At 41.9% G+C, this 26,801-nt stretch overlaps 1 protein-coding gene across 4 annotated transcripts in view; it reads left to right on the forward strand.

Moving 5' to 3' along the window:
* LOC111249513 (peroxidase-like) overlaps positions 1–26,436 on the forward strand; it is a 46,147-nt gene extending 19,711 nt beyond the window's left edge. For 2 of the 4 annotated variants that reach the window (XM_022803470.2, XM_086986785.1), the window contains 5 exons: positions 11,483–11,790; positions 21,227–21,639; positions 21,824–22,883; positions 23,141–23,419; positions 23,827–26,436. In XM_022803470.2, coding sequence (XP_022659205.1) covers positions 11,486–11,790; positions 21,227–21,639; positions 21,824–22,883; positions 23,141–23,419; positions 23,827–23,884 — 2,115 coding nt within the window. In that variant the 5' untranslated portion in view covers positions 11,483–11,485 and the 3' untranslated portion in view covers positions 23,885–26,436. Of the gene's footprint in view, positions 1–5,306; positions 5,450–5,542; positions 6,950–11,482; positions 11,791–21,226; positions 21,640–21,823; positions 22,884–23,140; positions 23,420–23,826 lie in introns of those variants that run through there. The other 2 variants (XM_086986786.1, XM_022803469.2) reach the window with 2 other exon arrangements.
* The last annotated feature ends 365 nt before the right edge of the window (positions 26,437–26,801 follow it).

Here is a 26,801-nt window from a genome sequence, read left to right on the forward strand (position 1 = left end):
ATTATTTTATTACTAGCGCCCGCCATCTTTAGAAATGTGCCCACCTTTATGATACATAGTGGCCGTGGCCGAAAGCAACAGAATCAACGGTTTGCTTACGTGGGGCAGTTTGGGCGCTTTTTTTTACACGATTAGGCTATTGTGATCTTTTTTGCGTTTCGTGGTTTTTCTCACACTTGTTTCATTGAATTACGTTTTGACTTTAGCAATCGCTAACTAATTCGTTACCCAGCATATCTTGACCGCATGCTTCTGATAAGCAAACAGCAGCTATCAACTTTCAACGTCGAAAATCTTGCTTGATTTCCCTTATTACATCTAGTCAATGATTTTTTCCAATGCGTCCGTTGTTTGCCGCGAGCTTGGTTGGCTAGAGGTTTTTGACATTAGTATATATGTGCGTCAGCCATCGTTGCTTGGGGATCCATATGTTTCGAAGTCCACGTCAATGCCCAGCCCAGAATAATTCTAGGTTCATTCGTGTGTCCGTCTGTCCATCTATCGCCTGTTGTTAATGCGACGGTTGATTGGACGCCAGTGCACACGTACACTGGGACAGAACGCTTTAAAGGGTCAACAGCGTCCTGATTGATCTCTTTTAGTGATTTGGCGATTGTTGCATCAATCGTAGAGACTTAGCAGCTGCGACAGTTCCTGCGACTCCTGCTGCTGGCCGAGTAGGACCGGCATTTATCAGGACAGTCAAGCGTTCGATCGGGCTGGGCAACGGACGTATTATAGTCTGTGTACGTCTGAGTTTGTCTATCTGTTTCGGTGCGAGCACAAATTGCGTTGCTGAGAGGTATAAGCAAATCGGCTCCTGCCGCTGCTATGTGCTCGTCTATCATTACACTGTTCAATCGTCACAACTACTTTTACCCACTACTATCTGTATTAGGCCTGGGCTTTTTAAAAAAAAAGAACTCTTTTTGCTTCTACCATTGCCTAAATGGCGTTGTTAATTTAAACTAAATTAGAAATTTATTCAAGGGCTAGTGCTTAAATTTTCATTAGAATAATTCACGTTATTACAGAGTATTGTTATTGTAAAATTCAGCCCGTTCAAACGGACTAGGTGCTCGATATTAAGGGATACCGTCGAAATCGGTGCCTCATAAAGTGAACTGAAATAACGTGTGCACTAGCTAACGTTTCTCTCGGTTGATCGACAATTGATATCGACCGGAAGAAAGAACTTGAAGGACGGCGCAAGTTTAGAAAATTGTATGCTTGTGTATCGTCTCTATAAGGATCATAAAGAAGTTTGTGACACGCTTTCTTCCAGTCAACTAGATTATTAAGGGGCTTCGAATTTGAGATCGGCTATGGTGGTCTACTGTATTATGGCCATAGAGGAAAAAAAAAAAAAACGTATGCCATTTAATGTCGTATTGACCATGTAAACTTAAATGCACACTAACTGGCGAGAAACTTATTTGGGCGTTGTTCACACAAACATGCCGACCCGGTTCGTAGCAAAAATTGTACATGGCCTGCGGACTAGTTCTGTGCCCTATTGGGCGGCAGTTACTTCACTAGCAAAATAAACAACTATATCACGAAATGATAACAATAGAACTTGATTGATATCAATTAAGATACTAATGGCGCAATGCTGTCAGAGGCTTGTCAATAGGAAAGAAGAAGCATGTTATCGCTTGCTTTGCGGGACCCCATTGAAGCTTAAGCTAACTTTTAGAAACCCAAGTTAGCTCCAGCTTTGTGAACCGGAGAAAGAAATACATGAGTTTCCTTCTTTTCAGATCCTTCCCCGCAACTACATGATTTCAAATTAACAATTACATGGCGTATTTTGAGCATTATAATCTGTTCCTTCGACACGCGGCTTGCGATCCCCTTGTCAAACATGTTTTTGATTTCGTAACTAAGACACCTCGCACAAAACCTAAGGCCTATATACACAGTCGTGCATCATGAGGCTGTTCATTGTACAAATAGGCATTTAAAGCATATGCAAATAATGGCTTTTACAGAACCATTTAGATCTATTTACAATATTTGGTCTATAAAAGATTACCATTGATTCTCGATGTCATCTTGTCGTAAATAGTTGAAACACCTCCTTCTTGTTGCTTTGCTGATTACCTAATGCGTTTGCTATAGCCATCGCATATTTAACAACTCTTTACTATTTTTCCGTTATGAGATATGTAAAGAGGATTTGCCGCAAGAGGGCCTAGTTCCCAAAGTCGTATGCAGTATAGCCGGTATCTCAATAACTGCCCTGCAATTCAGGTAAGCATAGCTCCGATCACTCCGCCTTAATGACGGACCATTAGAAGGCCGCGACATATTCAATGGTGCTGCACTGTCACTTCATTGGCCAACTAAGTCCCTACCTTTTCACTCACAGCTGCTGCGTACGATAACCTGGCGTCAAATTATGCGATCAGTTTTTCATACCATTGACGATACTAGTCCATATTTCGACTATCGTAGCGAGCAATATCAAACCGTTGGATCGCTCGTCTACGTAAATACAAGGAAAACCCCCTACTTTTTTTTTCTGAAAAATATCTTCAAATCTTCTTGTTCAGAACCCCGAATATCGACGCAAAGTCTCATCGATTGGGCCCTCATTTACCTCCAACAAACAATCGTCAATTGTATTTTTCGGCTACTTAAATCACTCCGCCTCACAGTTCCCTGACCCGCTTTGAACGAAGCAACAAGAAGTTTCGTGGTTACTTCGTTTCACGAAACTTCAGGCACAAGTTGATTGCTACTTCACGTGGCCCGCCTGAAACAGTTATTCGCCATAGCGATCGGGTTTTGCCTGACAGACGCAGGGAAATTTGCGAAGAGTTTTTAGATAGCCGTCGCTGGCGTAAAACTGTGGCGCTGGTTAAAACAAGCGTACAAGTGGCGGCTGACGTCTTCACATACCTTTTATCGCTTGCAACTATAACGACAGCAACAGCTTCGAAGCAGTGATTATCGGTAATGTTTCACCTGAAACTCTTTACCTAAAACGAGTGACTACTGCCAGAAGCCGAAGTCGATGGTGCCTCAGCAAGACGAACATCTATGGTACCGTCTTATTAACAGTACAAAATCATGCTATAGCCTACGAGATACCACTCACAGATAACGGGCTGGCGTGATCCATGGACGACGTCACCATCGTCGACTATAGGACTGGCTTCGAGGGCTTTGCTGGCTGTATAAGCCTGAGGAAGCAATGGACGGAATGGCTATTGGCCAGTGCCACAGAGATTGGAGGTTTAAAAAGTTAGAAAGCAAACATGGCAGAAAGTGCTGCTTCACAGGGGCGAAACTTCGTTTGTTGATATATAACGGAGAGTGCCTTTTTCGTTTGGGACGATAGCAGTTTTTGCTTTTTCTGCCTTTTTTTAATCGAAAAAAGAAAGACGCATCGATATATGGAAGGAGCGTTTATGCCGAGGAGCTTTCATTGTCGACGGGCAAATTATCAGCGGCATAACCTGGCGACAATGACGCTTGGTACTATACCATCAATGACTAGTAAACATAACGACGGTTATAAATAACAACAACAAACGTCAATTGTTATCCTACTTTTCCAGGTCAAAATTGGCAGAGTTATAAGTGAAACATGGGTCGGTCACGATTGGTGTGGTCCGCAAAACATAAAAAAAATAGAGTCAAACATGGCATACTACATACAACAATACCTAATTATTAGTGTGGTGGAATAGATGAAAACAAAGCCTCGACAGGAAAACTATTTATAATGGATATAATAGAGTTAGATCCATTAATCGATTTTTCGTCTGTTGTGGGGCGCCTACTACAAGGAGGTACATGTAATACAAGGACGCATTGTACCACATATGTTACTTTGTAGAGTTGCAATTTTTTCCTACAGGAGAAAAGGGTCGTGAAATGTAACAGTTAATATAACTTGTGTGTAGTTTTCAGTGTACTTATGGAAACCTAATTATACCCAAAACAACTGATGAATATTCCTGAGGTAGCCTATAGCTTAGCGTGCATTGAACACCTGCTTGCCTGCAGTGACTAATAACTTCCAGTTTTCGTGGATAGTTTACCTTTTAAAGACTTGTTCCCGTTTGAGAAAGGAGCAATTACAAAATCAGGATACTATAGCCTTTTATAACTTCAAATTACGTACAGTTACAAATGCCATCTTGTTAACAGTGTAGATATCAGTTACCTACTTGACAGTGTACCGGCTTATTTTCTATACATTTTCATCTTTTTGATGTTCTTATCCATTCCTCTAACCGAGCATCTGCCATCATTTTTGATGCTAAGAATATCCAAACTTTTTACATCTTTTGTTATAATGTGTTGTTTCTTTATGCAAGTTTACGGCGTGAGCAACTCCGCTTGAACTATACACACACACACATATATATATATATATATATATATACGCTAATATATGTATATCTGTTGTCGATAGCGCGAAGTAAAAAGTAATATATATATATATATATATATATATTACTTTTTAATCAAAAGCATTTTACATACTCGTTATATTAGTTAACTTCGCGCTGTTGTATGCGCGGGTATTTTAATTTTTTTAATCCAGTTGTAAAATACCTCGTAAATCATTCGGATGACAATAATAACCTATAAACAACTGACCGAAGTGAAAAATATGCGAAGGGAAATTATTTTGAACGTAAAATATTGCATTTCCGATATAAAACAGATGTTTTTTCCTTGCGTGTAAACTTTGGACCATGATATTGTAAGGCGCCGATTCGCTGGTTGATGTCAGTGAGCTTGAGGGCTGTGTTCTACATCAGCTTCTGATCTGTTCAAATCTAAACGTTACGCGATTACAATGATTGGTTACAATTGCCATAGCACATGGTAACAATTCAAAATGAGCGCTTTTTTTGTTGTCTTCCCCGTTACTTATCGTTTTCTCTTCCGAATGCGACGGCGGCGTCACCGGCAGCCGCTTCCACAAAAACGATATTCATATATGGTAACGAACAGCGACCGCCCGGTGGCCGCTGGCGTCAATTACCGTATTTTTAATAACGATATCGTTTGCTACGTTTGCTATTTTAATATAGTGGTATTGTGTCGTCCCCTTGCGAACGTTAATATATATATATCTGTTGTCGATGTTCGGCTTATAACAGCTGCCCCGTTTTCTCGCGCGGGCATCGAGCGCCAAGCGCTCCGAGCAACTACTGCCCCTGTTAATACCTCTGTTCGCTACCGTTGCCCACTACAGATAGTGCCGGACTACCAGCGTAGTCTCGCCTTGTTACTCTCTCAGCCAGTCCTGTATATATATAATATATATACATATGATATAGTAGCTAGTTGAAACAATCATTTTCACACGACGCGTGCCGCCGCTACAAACATCACCAGCACAATCTGTAGTGGCAGATGAAATCAGCTACCGTAGTGATTAGACAACCGACTGACTCTCGTACTTTTTCCCTCTTGCTATGTGCGTGTCCGTATTATTTATACTATTTTTATAAATATTTCTGCATATCGATCTGTTTCTATCCATCCTATGTTTTGTTGTTTCTATATATAGGTAAATATATATTTCGAGTTTTACGTCCGGTTCCCAAGCCGTTAAGCATTGTTCCTCCGAACACTAGGCGAAGTGTGTCTACACCGGGTCTCGAACCTAGACCACCCCATATCCCTAAGCTCAAGTAGGTAAATCAGTGCGCCATAACGGAGCAAGTTTGATCCGTCTACAAGTCGATGCAGATAAGATGCGCGAATGAAGAAGGACCTAGAACTGTGCAGTTAAAGGCTAAAAGCATTGATGTCAAAAACTGCACAGATATAGCCTGATGATAATCATATAGAAAAACCGAACGTGTCAATATGCTGTTGCCTGCTCTCATGGTGATGGTAATGTGGCTATCGGATTGATTGTTTGATCCACGGCAGCAAGCGTGATGCGATCGATCGGGCCGATCTTTTCCTTCGTATTATGTGCAGCGTCTCCAAGCAGCTCTCTTGCGTTCTGTAGCAGTTTCGTGCGCTTACAAGTTCATTCCTAAAACATCAAAGATATACGATTCGACGACGACGACGACGACGACGGCGACGGCGACGGCGACGGCGACGACGGCGGCGGCGGCGGGAACGGCAACAACAGCAGCAATAGTTCTGAGGGGTCCGCCCCGCCCGTATCATGTAAACCTGGCACAGATCATCAAAATCTTCCATTTGTCATCTGTTTAACGCGCACATATATTACAAATGGTCAGCTAACGAGCCTTAAATATATGTCAGAAGTTTGGTACTAGTATAGAAAATAGCGCCACTGAACGACAGTAGGAATTTATCACGGTCGGAAATACCAGACAAGCGACAAGTGTTCGTTATAGTGAAAAGTGAGCAAATAGTGACTTTACCGGTGCCGGTACTGAGCGGTGGTTCCACAGAGCAACAACAACGACTTTATGCGACAGTTATTGGAGCGTCGAAGACTACATCCCGTTGGGCCCACGTTCGTCGGCCCCTTAGCGTCTAACGTTTGACCGGCTTTCCTGGCGTTTTGCTATTACCAGTCAGCATCGGCCAGTAAATCGTTTCTGCGATCGAAACTGATCCCGTGGTCAATTCTGACCGTTGTGGCAACGTCATTAGCTAAACTGCCATCGCTAGAGCTGAACCAACATGAGCTTTTAGCTATCCAGTAAACAAGTGAAGCGGTACTTCTTTAGCATCCCTAGATTCCGCCCTTGCTTTGCAGTTTGATATTTATACTTTGCCTACATTCTGCTGTACTAAGCAACTGCAGCATGGTTGCTCACTAACCTCATCGGGCGTCCGACCCCCCGTGGGAAGTGTACAGACAGACCGGTTGAACTTCACGTTTACTTCGAGCTTGGAGTTGGAAACAAAGCGCTTATAACGGAGAAACGAGCGCGCTTAATGCGAAAAGTTTTCACTAGTGGACTTTTATGGCGTTCGTTTTACAGTGAGTAATACACACGATAAAGATTTTACTTTTAGATTCCAAGCGAATAATCGAAGAAAATAGGCAACCAAATTATAAATGCCAGTGGTCTGCTGTAGTAGGTAATAAGCGTAGACAAATTATGCAGAGGGTATCTGTTACGTTCGTTATGTTTAACAGGAAAGCCTGCTCATTCGTATGAGCTTCAGGATCATTTTAACCACGAGCCATTGATAGGCATGATCATGGCGAAAGGGGCTGCACCCCTTCAAAAACAAGAATGAACTACCGTTTGGTAATTTAGATTATGCAGCGATAGCACATCATATAAACATGCTATAACAACAGATGCTATGCAAGGCAAAACAAAAATGAGCTAATAAGACGTATATTAAGATGAGGTTTCAAATTTGAGGTACATAGCACTCTCGCGAGCCTCACATAATGATTCGGGGCATGCACACGCCTAGAGTACCCTAGTGTTTATAAAAGTAACGTCTGTCCAGTTGAAGTGAAGGAACGTTAGCTTAAAGAAACTGAATTTGAGCTTTGCCATATTTGGGCTCATTCCGGGATGCCTTCTACCTTTTGGGCTTTTCGTTATGCCGTTGTTTTCTGTTAGAACTACTTCCCTAACGAAATGCTTATCTGTAGTAGTGGACGTGAAATTGGAAGCACCTATTCCGACAAACGTGTTCTTTTCCAAACGTGATAATATATACTACATACGTCGTTGTGGCCACCTGTTCCTATTTCTATGAATACGAGGCGTTTGCCTCCTGCGACTGCAAGAACAACGGCGAGAGTACTCCGCAATAGCGTGCAACAAAACACAGCTCTGTAAGTTTTTCCTTTTCCTATTGGTGAAATTATTTTCTCTACCGTTAAGGCCAAAACTAGAGAATTAACGTGGCCTTCGGTTTACTATTATCAAGGCCATAGCGATTTCAAGCGTTTATCGATTACGATAACTGTGACGGCTTGACTTCGATCTCAGACCCATAACCAACATACAATATCCTTTGTCAAATATTTATGTATGACGTTGTCGCCTGACAATCAGCGTTGACTGCCAATCGACCACCAGTTATCAAAACAAGTAAGATCAATACTTCATGCATTCATCATGAGATGCTCGTTATGCGGACTATGACAGCACGAGCACCGTCATTATATTGTCACAGACGACTGCTTCCGCCCCTTGTGTCCGCTGTTAGATAACTAAAAGAAACCTTTTTCATTGTGCCGTGTCGTACATTTTGTGATGACAGGTCCGTCAATGTGACTTATCAATAATTGCTATTATTGAATTCGTCTGCCTGGTAGTATGACTAGAGGTGCGTGGTACGTGTGCGCCTGGTCTTCAACCACGGTGAACGTGCCATACGTTTCCATGGCAGACACATATACGATAAACTTCGTGTTTATACTGACATAATCTAGTAATTGAGTTTATTCTAAAAGTACCACAGTGACACATTGGCTAATCGATGTCACAATATGCTTAATTTTTCGCTCCATTATTCTAAAAAACGTTTCTAGAACATGTTAATAAACACGATACAAACAAAGACTATTATTACAAACTCTTGACTGTCGCAAGGGTAAGACCCTAACAGAAATGTTATAAACGTATGGGCACGGAAGGGAGATGTTCGATCGCTAGTTGTTTACCTACCTATCTATCTGAAATATATCCATAGCGCCAACTGAACGCTCTCTTAATAGGAACTAATGTACAGCAAGTAGAAAATGCGGAAAATTAAGCACGCTTGGTTCACTTGTTGTTTAGGCTCGATTACAAAAGTGTAAACCTGGCACCGCTAAACGATGCAGTTTGTTTGTAGGACCAAGCTCTTCGTTATTTTCATACGCATACAAAACACACACAAAAACCATATGCTTTGAACCCCTTGGCTCTTTCCCCGGGCCGCCCTAACCGTCCACTGAATTACGCTCACCTATAACGGAGTCCACCGTCGCTGGCATCTTGATGCTCATTCATTGTTGCTGTCTCTTCTAGCGCCCCGTGCTTTATGCCCCGTGTGAGAATAGATTTTTAATTCAACGCGAACAAAGCTATCGACTCAATCAGTGCGTAAATGAATTTAATCCAAAGTGAGTCGCAACTGCTTGCTCTGAAAAAAGAATAAAAAATATTTTATTTCTAGGTAAATTGTTTATCTGCTATGTAATATAATCACCAATTACAGTTATTTATATCATACCATAAGTGTCAGTGGTAAAATATACATAGTGTGAACAAAAAACCTTGATATCTTCGTAGACAATAGAACACACAAATAGAAAATGAAACCCACGTAAGCCATTTAACCCAACTCGTTTCACCTCGTTCGTCGCCATATTGGATCTTCGCGTGCGCGTGTATTTGCGTACCATTCCTAGGTCCCCTACCCGACTCGAACGGAGCGTCACATAAATCAAACTTCTTCACCTAATACTAACATTGTTATAATCATCAACAATAAGTCTATCTGACGTCCGCATATTTACGACCATTTCAGTAGTAGTAGTAGTAGTAGTAGTAGTAGCGTTAGCTTTACTAAAAAAAAAAGCGTCGTCATTGCCACCTCGCGCTGCTTTGCCCCCACAATAGTCTGGCGCGCGTGTGACAAGACGGCGACTAACAACTTCCTTTACTTTTACAGCGTAATCGAGACTAAGTAGTGGCTATGGTCGGCCTCTGTACAATACGGATGTTGAGCTGGATGTCATCTATAGACTTTTTGCATTTGGTTGCAATAACAACAAAACGCACCGTAGCAGCTCGGGTATTCTTATGCCCAGGATCTTGAGATAGCCCAAAGATGACCCATACGCATACAGCGTTGACTGGCTCAATGTCTTAAATATATCTTAGATAACAACAATCACTGCTAACTAAGCAGAGGATAGATGAAATCATCATGTTAAACGTCTTCACGTTCCGTCTCCAAGGGAGCTTTAACCATCGAGGAGCTGACCATTGCCGCTCTAACAGCACCGAACAAATCAGATCCGCACAAGCCGAAACTGCTTCATTTGCAGAAAATTGACATTGCAAGTTAGTGTTTATTGGCTGCTGCTGTTTCTGCTATGGCTTGTTTACCAACGCAGTGAGTCAAACGAATGCTGGTGGCATGACATCAACAACAACTGCCAGTGGGAAGCGGAGGGAGCTCGCAGCTATTGGCTTCTCACAATATACTGCAGTGACTGTGTAAGATACGTCACTGACGTCCGGTCTTAACTCGCAAGCACAGAGTCAACATTATTTTTGTCCTTGCTTTGCCATTGGTGATCCCTGTTGTTTGTCAGTCTACCTGGAATCTTCGTACACCGTGTTCTTTTCTAACTAAAAAAAATACGTTTAAATAGCCGCGGCGATAATAGTACTTCCGCGCCGTTGAGCTGAACCCGAGATAACGTTAGGGCGGCAGCTGCTAAAGCAACAATGTAGGAAGATAGATCAATTGAAAAGAAACTTTGTGTCCTTTTTTTTTGTAAAGTGACCTTTTCACGAATGAGATAAACGTGCCGCCCTTCTGAAGGAGCTGAACAATAAGACGCTTTTTGTTAAATGAATAGAAAGAAAGCATTTGTTGTCGTCGCAGATTGCTTCGAGGCTTCCATAATAGCTTAGTGGGTTATGTGTTTGCCTGCTAACGTTAGAGGCATGTTCTAGGTTTAGGTTCGAATCCAAGCATAGACACACTTCGTTTCATGCTGGGGCCAAGCCTTCTGATGGAATGCCTAACGGAGACATCAACGTAAAATTCGAGACAAGGAAGTTGTTTCAAGGTCGTAATTAATGCTAGACACCAGAGATGAATTAATAGTTGTATTGCTGACGAGCATATAATCAGCCCAGCTTAGTTGACCCTAGGTTGTCAAATTAGTTAGACATCGGAATTGTGAGAAGTCATGGTGTTATAATATTTTGGTGCGCAAGGCCGTCTTCGGTGCTCTTTTTTAATGACGGTGGACGTAATGCTATAGGGTGATCATGTATTCAAAAAATTACTACGTATTTTAGGCGTATATGGAGAAAAAAGGTAGTCCTACTGCCCATAATGAACGTTTGATGCATCCGTTGCCGTCACAACACGTCCCTTAACCTAGGTTTTAGCCATATGATCGTGCTATCTATTTCGAAATGATTTTTTGTTTTCAAATTAGACTAGATATCGCGGCAACTTTTCATAGACGAGTACACTATACATATGTCTGACTGAGTTAGTGTCTCATTTTCAAAAGAAGTCCGTAATACCGGCGATCGTAACATTATTGTTTGTCTAAAGGCCTATTGGTAAAACTCACCTTTGTACAAGGTACCCGCTACCGTTATATAACAGCCGCGATCCAGTTTCTTTCGGTGGCACTTCAGTGAAACCTTTTTGGCCAACCGGCTGGTAACGAAAGAAAATCTCAATTGTTTATTTCTTTTTCACAAGCTTTGTGTAGCATTGCTTACATCATGTGGCAGACTTGATTGAACAGCTACTCATGTCGAACATTTCCGCCCTATGCGTCCCATTTTACTGAATCTTTTAGAAAATGAAGTGGAACATGACAGTGTCCTTACTCGCGATGCTAGTCCTGATGATGGCAGTACTGCCATTGGCTCATTGTCAGCACATCGCCCCCGAGGAGCTCGATCAGGCGTTCGCTCAGGCCGCCGCAGATCTTGCCGAGAACACACGGCTACAACAGAGAGCTGTCGATCTCGGCAAAATCGTCAGTGATATGGAAGCCTCAGCATCACGTAAACATCAACGGACGACGTATGCCGCTAAACGGGCTAAGGCCACCATCGATCAGGGTTTCCTCTTCAACGCCGCTACGCTTGCTTTGTTAAAAAGGTAAGTATGATTCAGAATCGTTTGTTGTTAGAGGTGCAAAAGCTACTCCTGGCCTGCCTGTCTGCCTGCCTGTAAATGTACGTTATCAAGTCTGTACGGCCTTGCCGCGAACCAAACAGCGCGTCGTCATTATCAGCATTCTTCAAACTGGCGCGTAACGTTCGAAGTATTTCGGAATTATTAGTTTGCTATAGCCGAGATTGTTGTTGTTTTTTTTTTTAACTACATTTCGTTATTGTTTATATGTAGTCGTGAAATATACTTAATTTGGAGTCATTGAGTTCAGTTCTTCTTGAAAAACGCTGTCGACTTATCAGCTTAGGTACACGTCTGTTCGCGCGTGTTTGGGCTGGGATAATTGGCAATTGGCCCATCCAGAAAGCGTAGAAGCTGCCTAGCACTCAGCAACGGCTGATGTATACGAAATTATATAATTATTTTATACCGCTGTTAATATTAATGTTATATTAGATTTATGCAAATGCGCAATTAACTAGTAAATAACGTTTATATGGCGATGTTGATGTTGGCTTTCTTTGCCACAACCCGTTCGCAACGATAATGCGGTTGACCCGATCAAGGGATCAGCCATTACTCCTGATCATAGTGAAAGCCAAACGTCTAGACAGACGGGTTAAACTTCCGCAAACGTTTACGCGGTACAGCAACGACAAGCTTTATACGTCAATATGTTACCGCTGGCAATCATCCAATGCGGTGATTATCTCAAGTACAACAGTCTTAGTACAGCAGCCGGTAAGTCAAGCTGGTCAGTATCAATGATAAAAGAATTCTGTCTATCCAGCCAAAACAGTTAGGGCAATATAATTATAGCGTACGATGCCACGTACAGCCCCTATTTGTCTTAACCGCTCCGTTTACGATTCAGCGGAACTTTTGGAAACGTGCAAACGATCCAATGGAGAAAATTAAGCAAAGAAACGACGACGCCTGTGAGTATCGTTCTCTAAGCAGACGAGATAAAAATGTATGATCTTCCGCTGACTTTTTTTTAGACTCCGTTAGTCCTATAATTTGGTTTTCAATAGCTCAGTGTTGCCCGGGAGCTGTTGCTTCAGGCCGATGTTGCTATATTGGCGAGCGCGATCTATTAGGTATGCTGGCATAAGGAATCATTTAACTAACGACCATATACCCAACAGCGGCTCAATTCTCTCATCTAATCGAGTTGCAAAACAATAGCCGAACCAATAAACAAACGCTATATCGAATAATAGGTCTCGCTCCGAATATAATCGAGGGACACAAAAAAAATTTCACAGCAACTACGATAAGATAGAAATTAGATTGAAATCGTAACATATACAATATATCGATACAATATATCTCGTGGCGCGTTCAGACCCAATTTCTTATTCGTAATAGAACGCTGTAGGTGATTCCAGCCCCACGAAGCTCAGGCCTTCCCAGATGTCACCTGTGATCTTGTCTATGCTGTAGTAGATACTCAAGACAGTAAACAATCTGTCGCTAATTGCTCCGCACGCCGCACTACAACACGTAGGTGCATTGTATACATCTAGATACCACGAGCTGTTAGCGTTTTATACGCTTGACGTTGTATCATACGACGGGGGCAAGCAGAGAGCTGGATAGTCACGGATGGACTCAGAAGCGCTCGCTCTTAAACGAAACAAAATATAATAGGTACCTTTTCCGAAGGCAACTACACAAACGTACCCCGAAATTGTAGTTGTCAAACATCTGTATGTCTCTACGACCATGGCACCGGTATTTGAGTAAAAAAACCTGGCCCGTCGCAGGATCGTGACATGTAGGTGTTACACGTGCAATTGTATGTATTGCGTTAATGACCACCAGTGACAATGATTTAAGACATAGGCGTCAAAACAAACGGAAGAATAAATAAAGAAAGAAGGGGCGTGAACATTGGCGGAGACGTTGCACGAAGCGCAGCCGCCCTTGGTTCCAAACTAGTTAGAAGAAGGCAGCTTTTTGCGAATGTCTCCGTGAATAATTTTCTGTGTGTCTAAGGGTAGCATGTTCTCCTACAGAATCATGCAAATATATGCCACAGTGGAAATGAAAACCGGGATCTGGTGAACTGCCAATTCGACGGCGTTTTGTCTAAGACGTGGCGAGATCGAGAAAATGTCGCGGACTTTCTTTCGAAACATTAATATCTATTGCTACATTTTGTGGAAATAATTCGTCTTTTATTGAATTTTTTCCTCATTTTCTTTCTTCCGTATCATCAAACGCTTACGACGTAAAAACTAATCTAGTATCTGAGATTTTAACGATGTATGTTCATGTTGGTCGACGACGACGACGTTTAATCCAACCTTACCCGAGGTCCTCGCAACAATAAGTGCTTTGATATAGGTTCGATAAGGCATTTTCCGACACTGCTCTAGTATGATTTTCACCACTAACATCTCGCACCGTAAGCTTTATTGCTGTCAGAACACAGCACCCTTTGATTTGAATGTTGACTTGGCCGGAACTGGTCATGAACATTAAGGAGCTGTGCTAGAACGAACGTTCCAACTTTTTAATTCAATTTTACTACTGGTAAGCCTCTCTGGCTTACCAGTAGTAAAATGTACCTGGTTAGCTCCCAGGGCAAGACGAAGTGTGCTTGTACCCAGTTTTAGACATAAACGAACCGCCTGTCCTCAAATTTAGGAAGAAAACACGTTGCCACTATGCCATCATCATACTATGACACACGCCAGGACTTCTACTAACTCGACCTGACCAGCAGCGTGTGAGCAACTGCCATACTTTTCATCGTAACCTTTTTGACCGCCAGATCTACCTAAGGTCGATCCGCGCTGTTGGCAACGCGATTCCATCTACTTAGACTGAGGGGATAATGACGAGGCAAGACTAGGGGCGGAAGAAGCTATCTTGCACAATGATATACTACTAAATGTTATCGTTGTATCCTTACCCCCGTTACCTCGCAACCCCGTTTATAGAGCTGAGCAGTTTCTGTTCGGTCCCGTGCACTACAGTAGACTTTGTTGGCCGTAAACTATAAAACTACTGGCCACTGTTGGCGCAATTGGCTGTTCAGTCCTCAGAGTGTCTCCGACTGCCGTAGCCGGAAAGGCTTTAAGTAAATAGTGAATACACAAGAAGAATTTCGAAATTTGTCGATATACCGGTGGAACCTCGAGGGTTGAGTTAGCGTTTGTTCGTGAAGAGATGTTGCCCCTCCTTTGTCGATTGCGCAATGCTCGATAGCGGCTCACGTATATCGTACGATTCGATAGACGCGGATCGGAATCGGGATCTACGGTTTTTTTTCTGATGAAAAATAGCTCGTTATTCCGGTCTAGAAAATATGATTTGAGCCAATCAAATCTGATCGAAAACGGTGTTAAGTGATTGTCAAGTACGGTTTATGGACACTGGCCAACAGGGTGAAAAGTTGAGCGCGGGAGATTCCGCCTCGCTCATTATTCGCTTAGCAGGAGTTATGTCTAATAATGATTTCTTTTTATTTGTATTTTGATTTCGTAAAATATGGACTTGCATGACAAACAGGGGAAATTTTGTTCAGCTACCCTATGGGCCTTAACAAGCCCAATTAGGCCCGATGGCGGCCACACAGTTAGAAAGTATTTTTCTGAAACGGTATCATCTTCCATGTAGTTAGAAGATCGCCAGCAATATTTGACTAGCTTCTTACTATAATGTACAGAGCGAATAGACCCTATATATCCATATACGTAAAATTGGAAGCATTTATATATATATATATATATAATAAATTAGAGCTTCAGTTGTCTCAAATCCGTCCAAGAATTTTCGTTATTTTGTAACACGTTTTCCCTATGCCATCTAAAAGCTCTTTGATATGTTGTGTGTAGTAGAAGTGCTCGCCCGCCCTCGGAACTTGACAGCATCCTAATAATGTTCCCGTCCTATACCCAATACGACAGACTCGTAGATACATATAAACATCTATACAATAACAGTCAGTATTCCAAGCCACATACAAATGTACGTCGTGCGCTCTGTGCTATCTTTTTCCCGCCTGTTGTTAGGATAGCTATGGCTATTGGCATGACACTGTGTCTCGCGGGCACCCGGCATAGGATAGATTTCTGCGCAAATGAGCCGTCTATATTGGCCGTAGTTCTATCGAACGAAGTCGATTGAAGTACTGATCACAATATTAACTAGTGACAGCCGGCGCAGCCATTACTGACGTACTTAACGGGAGAGTTGATGGAGAGCGAGGTAGCAGTAATTCACCTACTCATAAGCCTACAGCAGCAGAAAAAGAAATCATACAAGGTTCGCAAGCAACCATTCAGTAAACGATTCGACCAGATTGAATTGAATCCATTTACTATGTCTCAATGTACGTTTATGTTCCACCAGCGCCGATCCATACAGTACGCCTCAACGTGCTGAATTACTTGTTGTTGTTGTTGTTGCTGCTGCTGCTGCTGCTGCTGTTGTTGTTGTTGTTACTGTTGTTGTTGCTGTTGCTGTTGCTGCTGCTGTTGACGATGGCGATTGCTATGGTGATGATGGTAGTGGTGACACCGGCATTGTTCCGAAACAATAGCCCTAACGGAATGAGAAGTTTGAGGTGCGCCGTTGAGCGCTTGACTTTGTTCGCTGGCTGCTTGAAAGAATGGAAGAAGTATGAACAAAAGCGGATCAGAGTCGCTGTTTGGTCTAATGGTTCTCGCCTGCTGGTAGCAGACGCTTGACTAGTGCTACTAGAACTACTGTGATAGTCGCGTTTGCCGTAACGGCTGCGACTGTCAGCAAGGAGACGAAGCTACAATGCAGAGGCGACTGAACTAGGCTGCTGCAGACGCTGCTGCCGGGCCATGGGGCACGTAAGAAACGCAGCCAGAAATTCGGGACGGAGTTGAGCCGGTGCTGTGGTGCAGCTGAAGTCGATATTGCTACTGTAGTTTAGCAATAAAGTGTTGTTAAGATGCTAATGTTAATCAGGACGAAATGAGCGCCACCGTCAATTCAGCGGCAGAGCATTGCCGTTGAATGTAGAGAAGAGGACTTGATAGATGCTTAGTCAATTTAGTTGACGCTGCAAAAAGAACGACGCCACTACGCTATCTCGCTTGCTTCCATCGTTATGATTCGATGACGCCGCCGCCGCCGCCGCCGCCGCCGCCATCTCAGCGTATCAACAGTAGTAATAACATGGCTAATAGTAATGACAGGTGCAATCACACTCATCATTAACATTTCATCACGAATGCCCCGGTGGCAGATGTTAGCAGTAATAAATAGGTTTACTAGGTGTGCCATTACATTTTCTAGCAAATGATGAAAATATCTACGGCCCCCAAACCTACTGTCCTATCGCGACTCGTTAAGGTCCCTCAATAGGCTATACCATGATAATAAACACACCATACGATGTCCTGTTATTAGCCAGTTGAGTGGCGTTCAAAAGCGGACCAGGTGTTACTCTGCAATTTGATCACAGTGTAGATTTTATAACGAAAAAAACAAGAAGTTTTTTTCTCTGCTTCAATAATAATGTAAGCTGCTCCTGTCGTATTAGCTAATTAGCGAAGAAAAAATCAAAGATCCTCGTCAAAAATTGTCGTTTCACATACAACAACGTCGCGTGTGTGTGTGTGTGTTACCCATTACGGTATTTTAGCGCTGGCGAAAGTAGTTACGCGTATAGCGAAATCGATCGTCTGCTTCGTAATCTCCTAGGAAATTGATAAAAAAAAAAACTTGATATAAGGCGAGACAGAAATCATCATTTACAGGTCGAAAATGACTATGTAAGCTGAATAAATGTCTCTGTCGTAATTCTTGACGTGAGTGGAAAATGGACGGCTGATCCTTCAGCGTCCAGGTTAAAGCTGGTACCGAGTCGTTGCCAAAAATGGCTTTTAGAGAGAGGGGGGACGATAATCGACAGAAAATTTGCTCAGACTACGCAGAGATGGAGGGCATGTACGCGTTCGTACCTTCTTATCGAACTTTCTTATCCAGCAAGCAACGAATCCATCTTCAGAACGCTTGTCTGATTTCTCTCCCTCTCGATTATTAGCGAAACGTTATCAAGTGATCATATATAATCTGCGCATATAGTCTACGTAAATACGTAAGATCCGAATCTCTTCAGAGTTGTTCTCATATGTGTACGCTTTAAATAGAATTCAATATAGTGATATTGACCTCTCTCTGGAAGATGATCACGTTGAGCTTTGTGTCGAGGTCGCGATTAGGTAACGTCATCTAGATAGAGTTAAAGAATATCTTGTGATACTTCGCTGTTTTCCCCATAAAAAGGTAGCTTTTATAGTCTAATGATGTTACACAATATGAAGGGTAAAAAAAGGTAGGAGGCCCAAAGTTGCTGGCATATCGTAACTTCACTCGGATTATGGCGAATGAACTTCTGTTCGTTACCTTGATTGTACTGAAAGCCGACGATACAAGACTCAAATCTATATTGTAATAATCGAAAATGGCTATTCGTTCTGTTTGCGTATTGCGTCCAAAATTCTAAACGTAAAGGCCGGTGATAAGAAATCTATGGCATTGATTAGTTTTTATGAAAGTGACATTGGCAAAACAACGGAACTACGGAAAACGATACGGATCAAAAAACAGTGGGCCATTTTTGGCAGTCACGCAATTACGTATACGTTCTGCAAGCCGATAAACAACAGCTCGTTAGTTTCGTGCCTTTAATGATAACGAGTCCAAAGTAGGTTATTAATAAGAATATTAACAACACTGATACACTACAGTTTCATTATGATGTGTAAAAAAGTTCGCACAAAACAACCTCGAAAAAACTATAGCTATTGCAAGGTCGTTCCGATGGAGCGCGAAATCGGCATCCCTAATTACCCAAAACATAGTCGTAAATAGCTGAGGGTGGCAGATTCTCACGCTTAAGAAATACGTTCAACGTCTATCCAAAAAGAAGACAACCCCACAGTCACAGAACCCCAGTTAGAAGATCACCGAATTCGAAAATAAACTTTTACAGTATCGGCTGGCGACCGCTTGGCACTTAGTCTGCCCACCAACTAATTCGCTTGTCTTCGATACAACCCGTTAGTAAGTTGTTTGTTCTGAATTATACGTTGTTTACACTCAGTTATTGTCAATAGCAAAGGTAATCTATGAGGAACTAGCTCGTAGCAAATCCAACTTATCTGACACAATCTACGGTTTGCGCGTATTGTCTAGACTAGAATAGATTATAACAAAGACAGCAAGCTGTTTCGTCTAAAACGGATCATGACGTTGGTGGGGAGGAAGATGGCGAAAGTACCAGCGCGTCGACAGCAAATGATGACCCAGTGGTTAAACCTGTTGCAACAATACATAGTCGCTTATTCCCACTGTTTAGGCAGTGTTTCGCGCCGTCGTAGCTGCTGGGCCTGTGGGTACTGCGGGAGAATTTGCTTTTCTCACCACCTTTCCATGCTGTCGTTGACTCACATACATTGAATATGGCTATCGTCTCAGCGACGCTTTCTCTAGAGATAAGCACAATATCGTGCTCTCCATCTAATGTTGCAGATGCGTCATGGTATTATTTACTTGTTATCGTCCCAACAAGCGACACTTCCCTCTCCCGCTATTGATGAAGAGGGTACGATAACATCAGTTGTTTCTACTGAAGCTGTTATAACCATTGACGAAGATAAACGGGGGCATTAAAGGATGTTCGACTAGGTTACGCAAGGTTAGTGTGCCCAGTCCCACGCCGAGAAGCCATTAGAATTCTCCCAGGCCGCATTGGAATTAGTGATTTTGGAATACCTTGCCGTCAACTTAACCTCTAGGTGAGCATTATCTGGGTAATGTCCGTGGCTCGCGGCCATAAATGGCGACCGTACGTGACATTATCGAAAGCCATCAGAATAGATCACGGCACGGGCACTTAATAAGACAGGCATGCAGTTTCCTTCTTGTTAAACATAATTATAGTTCTTAGCCGACTAACATCCCATGATTTATGTGCACCGATGCTCTCACAGCGTCTCCCGTAGCCAATGTTACTATGTGTATGTGGTGTATTATAAGGTCAATCTTTTGTTACTTACGAAGTAATTTAGCTGCTGTTGTTTGTTTTTATTTTGTTTTGCGATTGCTCGACAATATGGTCACATCCTACGTTATTAGTGGTCGAGGTTTTTTCTGACGGCATTACCCTAATGTACGCCACCGATTCGTGGGGCTCACAAGGGCAGAGCTTCGTCGCGTTACATCAATGTTGTTGCCCTCACCAATAAAGAAATCAATGAAGTATTCGTGCTTGTGTGCAGCTTGTGATATTGCCATGTCAGTTACGCCTGTCTTTGTTATTTTTTCTTCCGCTGAAGGTGTAGTATCGCCCGTACTAATCTTCATGTCACATATGTTTAATAGAACGCTTTGTTTTTCAACTAAATACATCTACACCATTCTACTGAAAGCACGAAACAAGAAGTAGATAATTGCATATTACATTGATTGCATGATCTTTTATGTCGTTTATTCAACAAATTTCCTGGTCGACTAGTTATACTTCGGATGCCACTAGAGTTTTATAAAATCAGAATGTTTATAAAGATAGTTCAAAGTAAACGTAACTGTATGTATATATCCCGATAGATATGCCCAGGTGCATAACCTGTTATGATGACTGCCGCTTATCAAATTGTGCTTTTGTTGAATAAATTTACTAAACTCGATCTAAACTATAAAAAAAAAGTCCAAAAGTTACTGATCGTAAGTGTATATGTGTCTCTGAATATTTCTTTCCCTGAATATCTTCCTTTAGTGAAGTTCTGTATCCGACTGTGTAACTGATGGGGCTGTATTAATTGACCATTCATCTGACTATCATTGCAATGCGTGGATCTATTTTCGGGCTTTTGTTCTCTAATAGGGGATAAAGACTTGATGAAGAGTTGCGGCTTAGAAAGCCACCTTTGCTTGTCGGAAGCTCTTCCTCCACATGAAGCGCATGGCCTTGGCCAAGATCACGTCGGTTTTAAGCAAATCCTGTTTTGTATTAGTAAAAGTGTATTTAAAATATTTCACAGCAGAACGTAAATGCATGTTAACACTCCTTTGTTGGCAATGAGAACTTCTGAAGATGTTTGTCCTTCACATTTTATATCACCCAGCGCTTACATTAGGTTACCAAGCCGGCTATAGAGATTATATCGTCATTAGTGTTATCGGTGTTGCAGACCAATATATCACGAAAGTTACATAGTGAACTATCTAGTTTGAACAACTGAATGTAATTCTTATCTATTATTTACTTATGCTGCTAGTAAATTATATCACTATAGGAATAGAGTCAATTCAACGTAATCAGTAAAATATCGTTAGGGCTATTAATTATCGATCCTTGAATTGGGTTATTTGAAATTTAATTAAATAACATTTCTCCAAATATATCTTGACTTCGTTACTATTGAAGTGGTCATTTCGCCCGTGAGGATGTTGGCGGCCTGAGTTCGCTGTCACTTGACCATTCGTTATTGGCTAAGCAGGCTCAGGACAAGTGTAATGCCGAACAGGACATTGCGATCTGTCAAAAACAGGCGTTCCAGACCCACGATGGCACCTGCAACAACCTCCTTAATCCCCAGTGGGGTATGGCTAACGCCTGTCAACTCCGGTTACTTGAACCCGCGTATGAAGACGGTGTCAGCCTGCCTCGCCGTTTCATGAGTAACGGTGATGAACTTCCAAATCCCCGTTTTATTTCTGAAAAACTGCTTGAAATCTTAGGCGAGGAGGATCTCGACCCTCAATATACTCATCAGATTCAAGGCTTTGGACAGTTCCTTGATCATGATATGATTCTCACCCCTACGGCCCGTATCGGATGTAAGTAATCGATGAAGTATACTATATCGAAATAGCGTATTTACATGTATATTTTATCTTGTTTCTACAATCTACATGGATTTTCACAACAGAATACTTCAAGCTTGCGTTGTTGGCCACTTTCTCTCTTTCGAGGCAATCAATCCTTGAAGAAAATTTAGAATCCATTGCATTTCTCTTTCAGCTAACGGATCTATGCCCCAGTGCTGCCCTTTCGATACCAACCAGATTTCGCAATGTTTTCCCATCTATATTCGTCCCGGGGATCGTTTCTTTAGTAAAGTGTCGAGCAAATGTATGAACGTCGTTCGTTCTGGACCTTGTCCCACCTGTACTCTAGGCTACCGTCAACAAATTAACGCTGAAACGTCATACATTGACCTATCGAATGTGTATGGTCTCAACGATACGCAGAACCGTCAATTGCGCAACCTTGACGGTAGTGGTGAGTTAACTTCGCAGGGAATAGGCCTTCTGCCGCCTACTGAGACACCTATTAACGATGGTTGCTCGGATCTGCAGACAAACCGTTTGTGCTTCCGAGGTGGCGATATTCGGGTCAACCAGCAGATTGGGATAACCTCGCAGACGACAACGTGGCATCGTCAACACAATTATATTGTTCGTCGCCTTCGGGCCAGACATCCCCATTGGGATGAGGAGATCTTGTATTTCACTGCTCGTCGAATCGTTATCGCCCAGATGCAGATGGTGACGTACAACGAGTTCCTGCCTAAGGTCATTGGTAAGGAGTACATGCGTAAGTATGCTCTTGACTATACGGGGCCGACCAAGTATAACCCAGACATCAACCCTGGAATTATAAATGAGTGGGGAGTCGCAGCTTACCGTTACGGTCATGCAACCATTCGTAATTCGTTCTGGGCCGTCGATTTGAAAGGCCGCCTCGAGCGCGAGATTCCTATGCGTGACTCGTTTAACCGGGTCCTCAATTTCTACAACCCACTTGAAAACGATAAGATCATGCTTGGCTTTTCGGTGCAACCAATGAAAAAGTTTGGGCCTTCGTTTGTGACTGGAGTCACCAACGACCTTTATCGTCCGCTTAACGTGTCTTTTGGCATGGACCTGCCAGCCATCAACGTCCAACGAGGTCGTGATCACGGTATTCCTGGCTATACCAACTATGTGAAGCTTTGTTCAGGACTCAATGTGCATTCGTGGGAGGACCTAGCGCCAATTTTCAAGCCGAAGTGCGCTGTGGCTCTTCGAGATCTTTACGCGTAAGTGATTAAAATATAGTTACTACTGTAAAAAAAAAAAACGTGTTCCAGGGATCTCTTCAATTTTGCATCATCGTTGTTGTTGTTGTTGTTGCATCCAAAGCCATTCCATTGCTTCGGTTATGCCAGAATGTAACTATCGTAGTAATTCACCTTCTATTTCCCTGGCGTTCCTAGTAGGGTATTATTACAGGTACAGCCGACCTAAAGTAGGCTGTAATAAATTTACTGGTCGACTGTTCTCTATCGCATTGCAGCGCCCCTCAAGATGTTGATCTTTTCATTGGAGGAATCTGCGAAACGCCTCTCCCCGGTGCCATTGTCGGTCCCACGTTTGGATGCATCATCGGTACACAGTTCCACAATGCTCGATATGGAGATCGTTTTTTCTTTACACACGAAGGCGAGCACACTTCATTAACGCCTGAGCAGCAGCGCGCGATTCTCGAATCGACACTCTATGCCAAAATCATCTGTGATACCTCTGAGGGCATCAAAAACATACACGAGGACGTGTTCACGCAGATTTCGGAACAGTAAGTATCAGTCTCAATTAGCGTAAGACGATACTGTTAACTTCTCTATAATACCACGTTACTTCTGTAACTCGCTTTTATGTGTAGAATGTTTATGTAACACTATGGATAGAGAACATATTAAAACGATGTTGTCAATATACATCAATTGTGAGATGCATTATTGAAATGTAGGGTCTACATGATAGATTAGTAAACTCATACTGTAGTAATCCTGGTTGCAAATTAGTTAGGCTTCCTTAGTAGAATTTTGATACTCTCGTGGTAGCTGACACGTTCTACAAAGAACCGCCTTATAAACAAAGCTGACATGTAAAACCTGATCCGTACCCGAACGTCAAACCAGCCTGAGGATTAAGCTACGTCCTATATTTCACTAACCTTCTACGATCTGTCCATTCTTTCAGCAACCCGATCAATCCATGCAGTAGCTACCCTAGCATCGACCTGACACCGTGGGACTAAACTATAGACTCTGCGCCACGCTTCATAGTGTTTCGTTCCCGTTCCGAAACCCAGAGGTTAATGAATAGATGTAGAAGGAAAACTGAACACATTCATATAAACCCGACCAACCAAAAAATAAAATAATCGAGCGTACGTTAAGCGCGCAACCAACCATGTGAACACCTTCCGCAAGGCCATATAATACGACGGGCCGATAGGACTAGCCAATTAAACACCAGCCTGACGCTCATACAAACAGTGATAGATTTCATTGTGATTGATGCGTTGCCTCGGCGTAACGGTTCGAGCTACGAATCAATTTCGAGATGTCGCCAATTATTTTTTGTTATTACTTTTTGACGTCATGGGCGCTTTGCTTAGCAACGATTTGCCTGTTGTTCTAGGTCAGCCTGTGATGGCCGTCTAGGGGTCGTACACCTGTTGTTACCTCGATTGTTATCGATCCGGTTAGCTGATGCTGGAGAAACTGCTTACGAATTGTCAGTGTCTTATTCAACCTATTTTTGGTCTAACGGTAGTATGTTACAGTAACAGCAACTAATGATGTTAAAATATTCATGAGTGGGGCCAAAGCTGCGCCTAGGTAGGTAAAGCAGGGGGATCTAAATGACGTCAGCATTAGCGGTAACGACGGTAACAAAGACGCTGAAGAACGACAAAATAATGATTGACATTGGTGCCGACGAATCTCTATATAATTAGGCATCTGCTATTTAATCGCATCGATATGTAGGTCAATTTCATGATCGGGCCGAAAGCTATTTTCGCTCATCGAAGTACATATAAAAAAGCACCAAGCATCTATTTGGCTAAGACACTGCTGAAAGCTTGTTAGGAAACATGGCGGCCGTTGCTAAGTGCAGATTTAGGCTAATGAGAAAGCCAGCATTAGTAAAAGTATTGACAAATGTATTGATTGAAAGCGAATTGTTTAGGGATAAAATAAGCAATCACTTGAAATGAACGGCACCCAACACCGCATCGACCTGATCGACAAAGTCCAAATCATCAGGTGCTTTGGATAAATCTTAACATCCTCAACCATTCCTTTTGTGCTGCCCTGTGACCAGCAGCCATCTTTTTGTAGCTCGTTACTTCGATTTGAAGTTTGCCTTCTTTCTTGTTCCATACGATACTGGCTCTATAGAACCCGGATTTGTGTTATATATTAAAACATCTATCGATAACGGCATAAAAAAGAGCGTTCAAAACACGATTCAATCGGCGGACAACATACAAAAGCAATTGGCCGAGGAGCAAAAAATTGAAGTGATCAGTCGGTACCGTTTGTCTTCGTGTGTATATATATTTTATTAGTATGACGATAAACATGAGGGCTAAGTAGATGTTGACCTGTTACCGTCAAAATATTATATTGCGATGAACCTGAATAACGGTGCCGTTACAAACAGCGAGGCACAACAAAATACAATTGCATAGTAAAGAAGAAATGAGATCAAGACGGATACCCCCCTTCTTTGAACGCTAAGTTGATAATATAGTGTGGGGGTTGAATCCGAATTGTGCCAGCACAAAGATAAGGACAATGAAGTATCGAATGTGGTTGACTGACAAAAAACCTATGAGATGAGAACGAGTCGAGCTGACGTTAATATTCAGTATAATAATAATAATAATAATAACATTAATAATAATAATAATAATAACGATGTTGAAGACTGATGGTGGTTGTAATGAAACATTATTTATGAAAAAAAGGACGAAAAATATTCTATAATAAAATTACTAGATAAAGTCGAGCTTCGTCTTTTCGTATTGCTTTTTGGTGCCTAGGTTTTTGGGTACGGCTGACTCCGACCAACTTATTTTGTGCAGCTCATTCCATTCGGTTCGATAATTTTGTAATTTAGATAGGGAACTAAAAATATCCACATGGACTTCCTAAACTGTCCAAAAAAAGGTATGTTTAATAGGTAAATTCGAAGCAATGCTGGGCGGCAGTACCAGACGTAAAACTCTGGAGATTTATCCAGGTTCGGTAAATACCTGAGAGTGTCCGGTCATACTAGACATGAGAAATGTTTCGTCCTTAAGGTTCAGCTCGTTTCAAAGTTAAAAGTGTCGTACATATTCGTCCGCTGCACCTTTCGAAAATGTCCCCAAAACTCCTCCTTAGTTAAACTAATTTCTGTAACTTCAAAACTTCCTTGTGGACCCTGTATATTGTCATATTACAATCTAGGTAAATACAGCGAAATTATACAACGCGTCAACTGGATAATAATAATTCTAAAATTCTTCCTAAACCAGAACGTCAGGATCGTTACGCAAAAGGAGTTAAGTGTTTCTAGAAAATTCTGCACAAATAAAGCTATTATTATCGATTGGTATATAGAGCTATTTTTACAGTTGACAAAATCTTTGGGAGTATATATTTTGGCATTAACACACTGTCTTAGGGGTCCTTACATTGAGAAATTTATAAGTTTTTCGCTTATATCGACCACTATTGCTCTGAATAATAAAGATCTTTACTGGAATTGGAAGCGCATTACTAATGAGTCGAATAAATCGAATTCTGAAGTTAATTAGATTGTGTTTTATTTAACTTCATCCGTTTCTCTGTACGGTTTATATAAAAAAAAAAAAAAAAACTTTGTTTTCAGGAAAAAATGCCATAATCGATTGCATGTATTTGTAAAACAACAATAATAATAACTCGATCATGCCAATAAACGGTAGTCATTAAAATGTTCAATGTTTAAGATGGTTATTACTCGTATATTATATATATACGATATTATATATATACGATATATTATATATATTATAGTTATTACTCGTAAAAAACTTTGCCCATTTCAACTTGAGCTCATAGTTAGAGAATGCTTTTCGTACTTTACGTTCGATACCAAAGCCCTCAAGCACAGCTCCCAACTTACAGTTGGCTCCC

Source organism: Varroa destructor, unplaced genomic scaffold (assembly GCF_002443255.2).
Source record: "Varroa destructor unplaced genomic scaffold, Vdes_3.0 BEIS01000004.1, whole genome shotgun sequence".
In the NCBI taxonomy this organism is placed as follows: Eukaryota; Metazoa; Arthropoda; class Arachnida; order Mesostigmata; family Varroidae; genus Varroa; species Varroa destructor.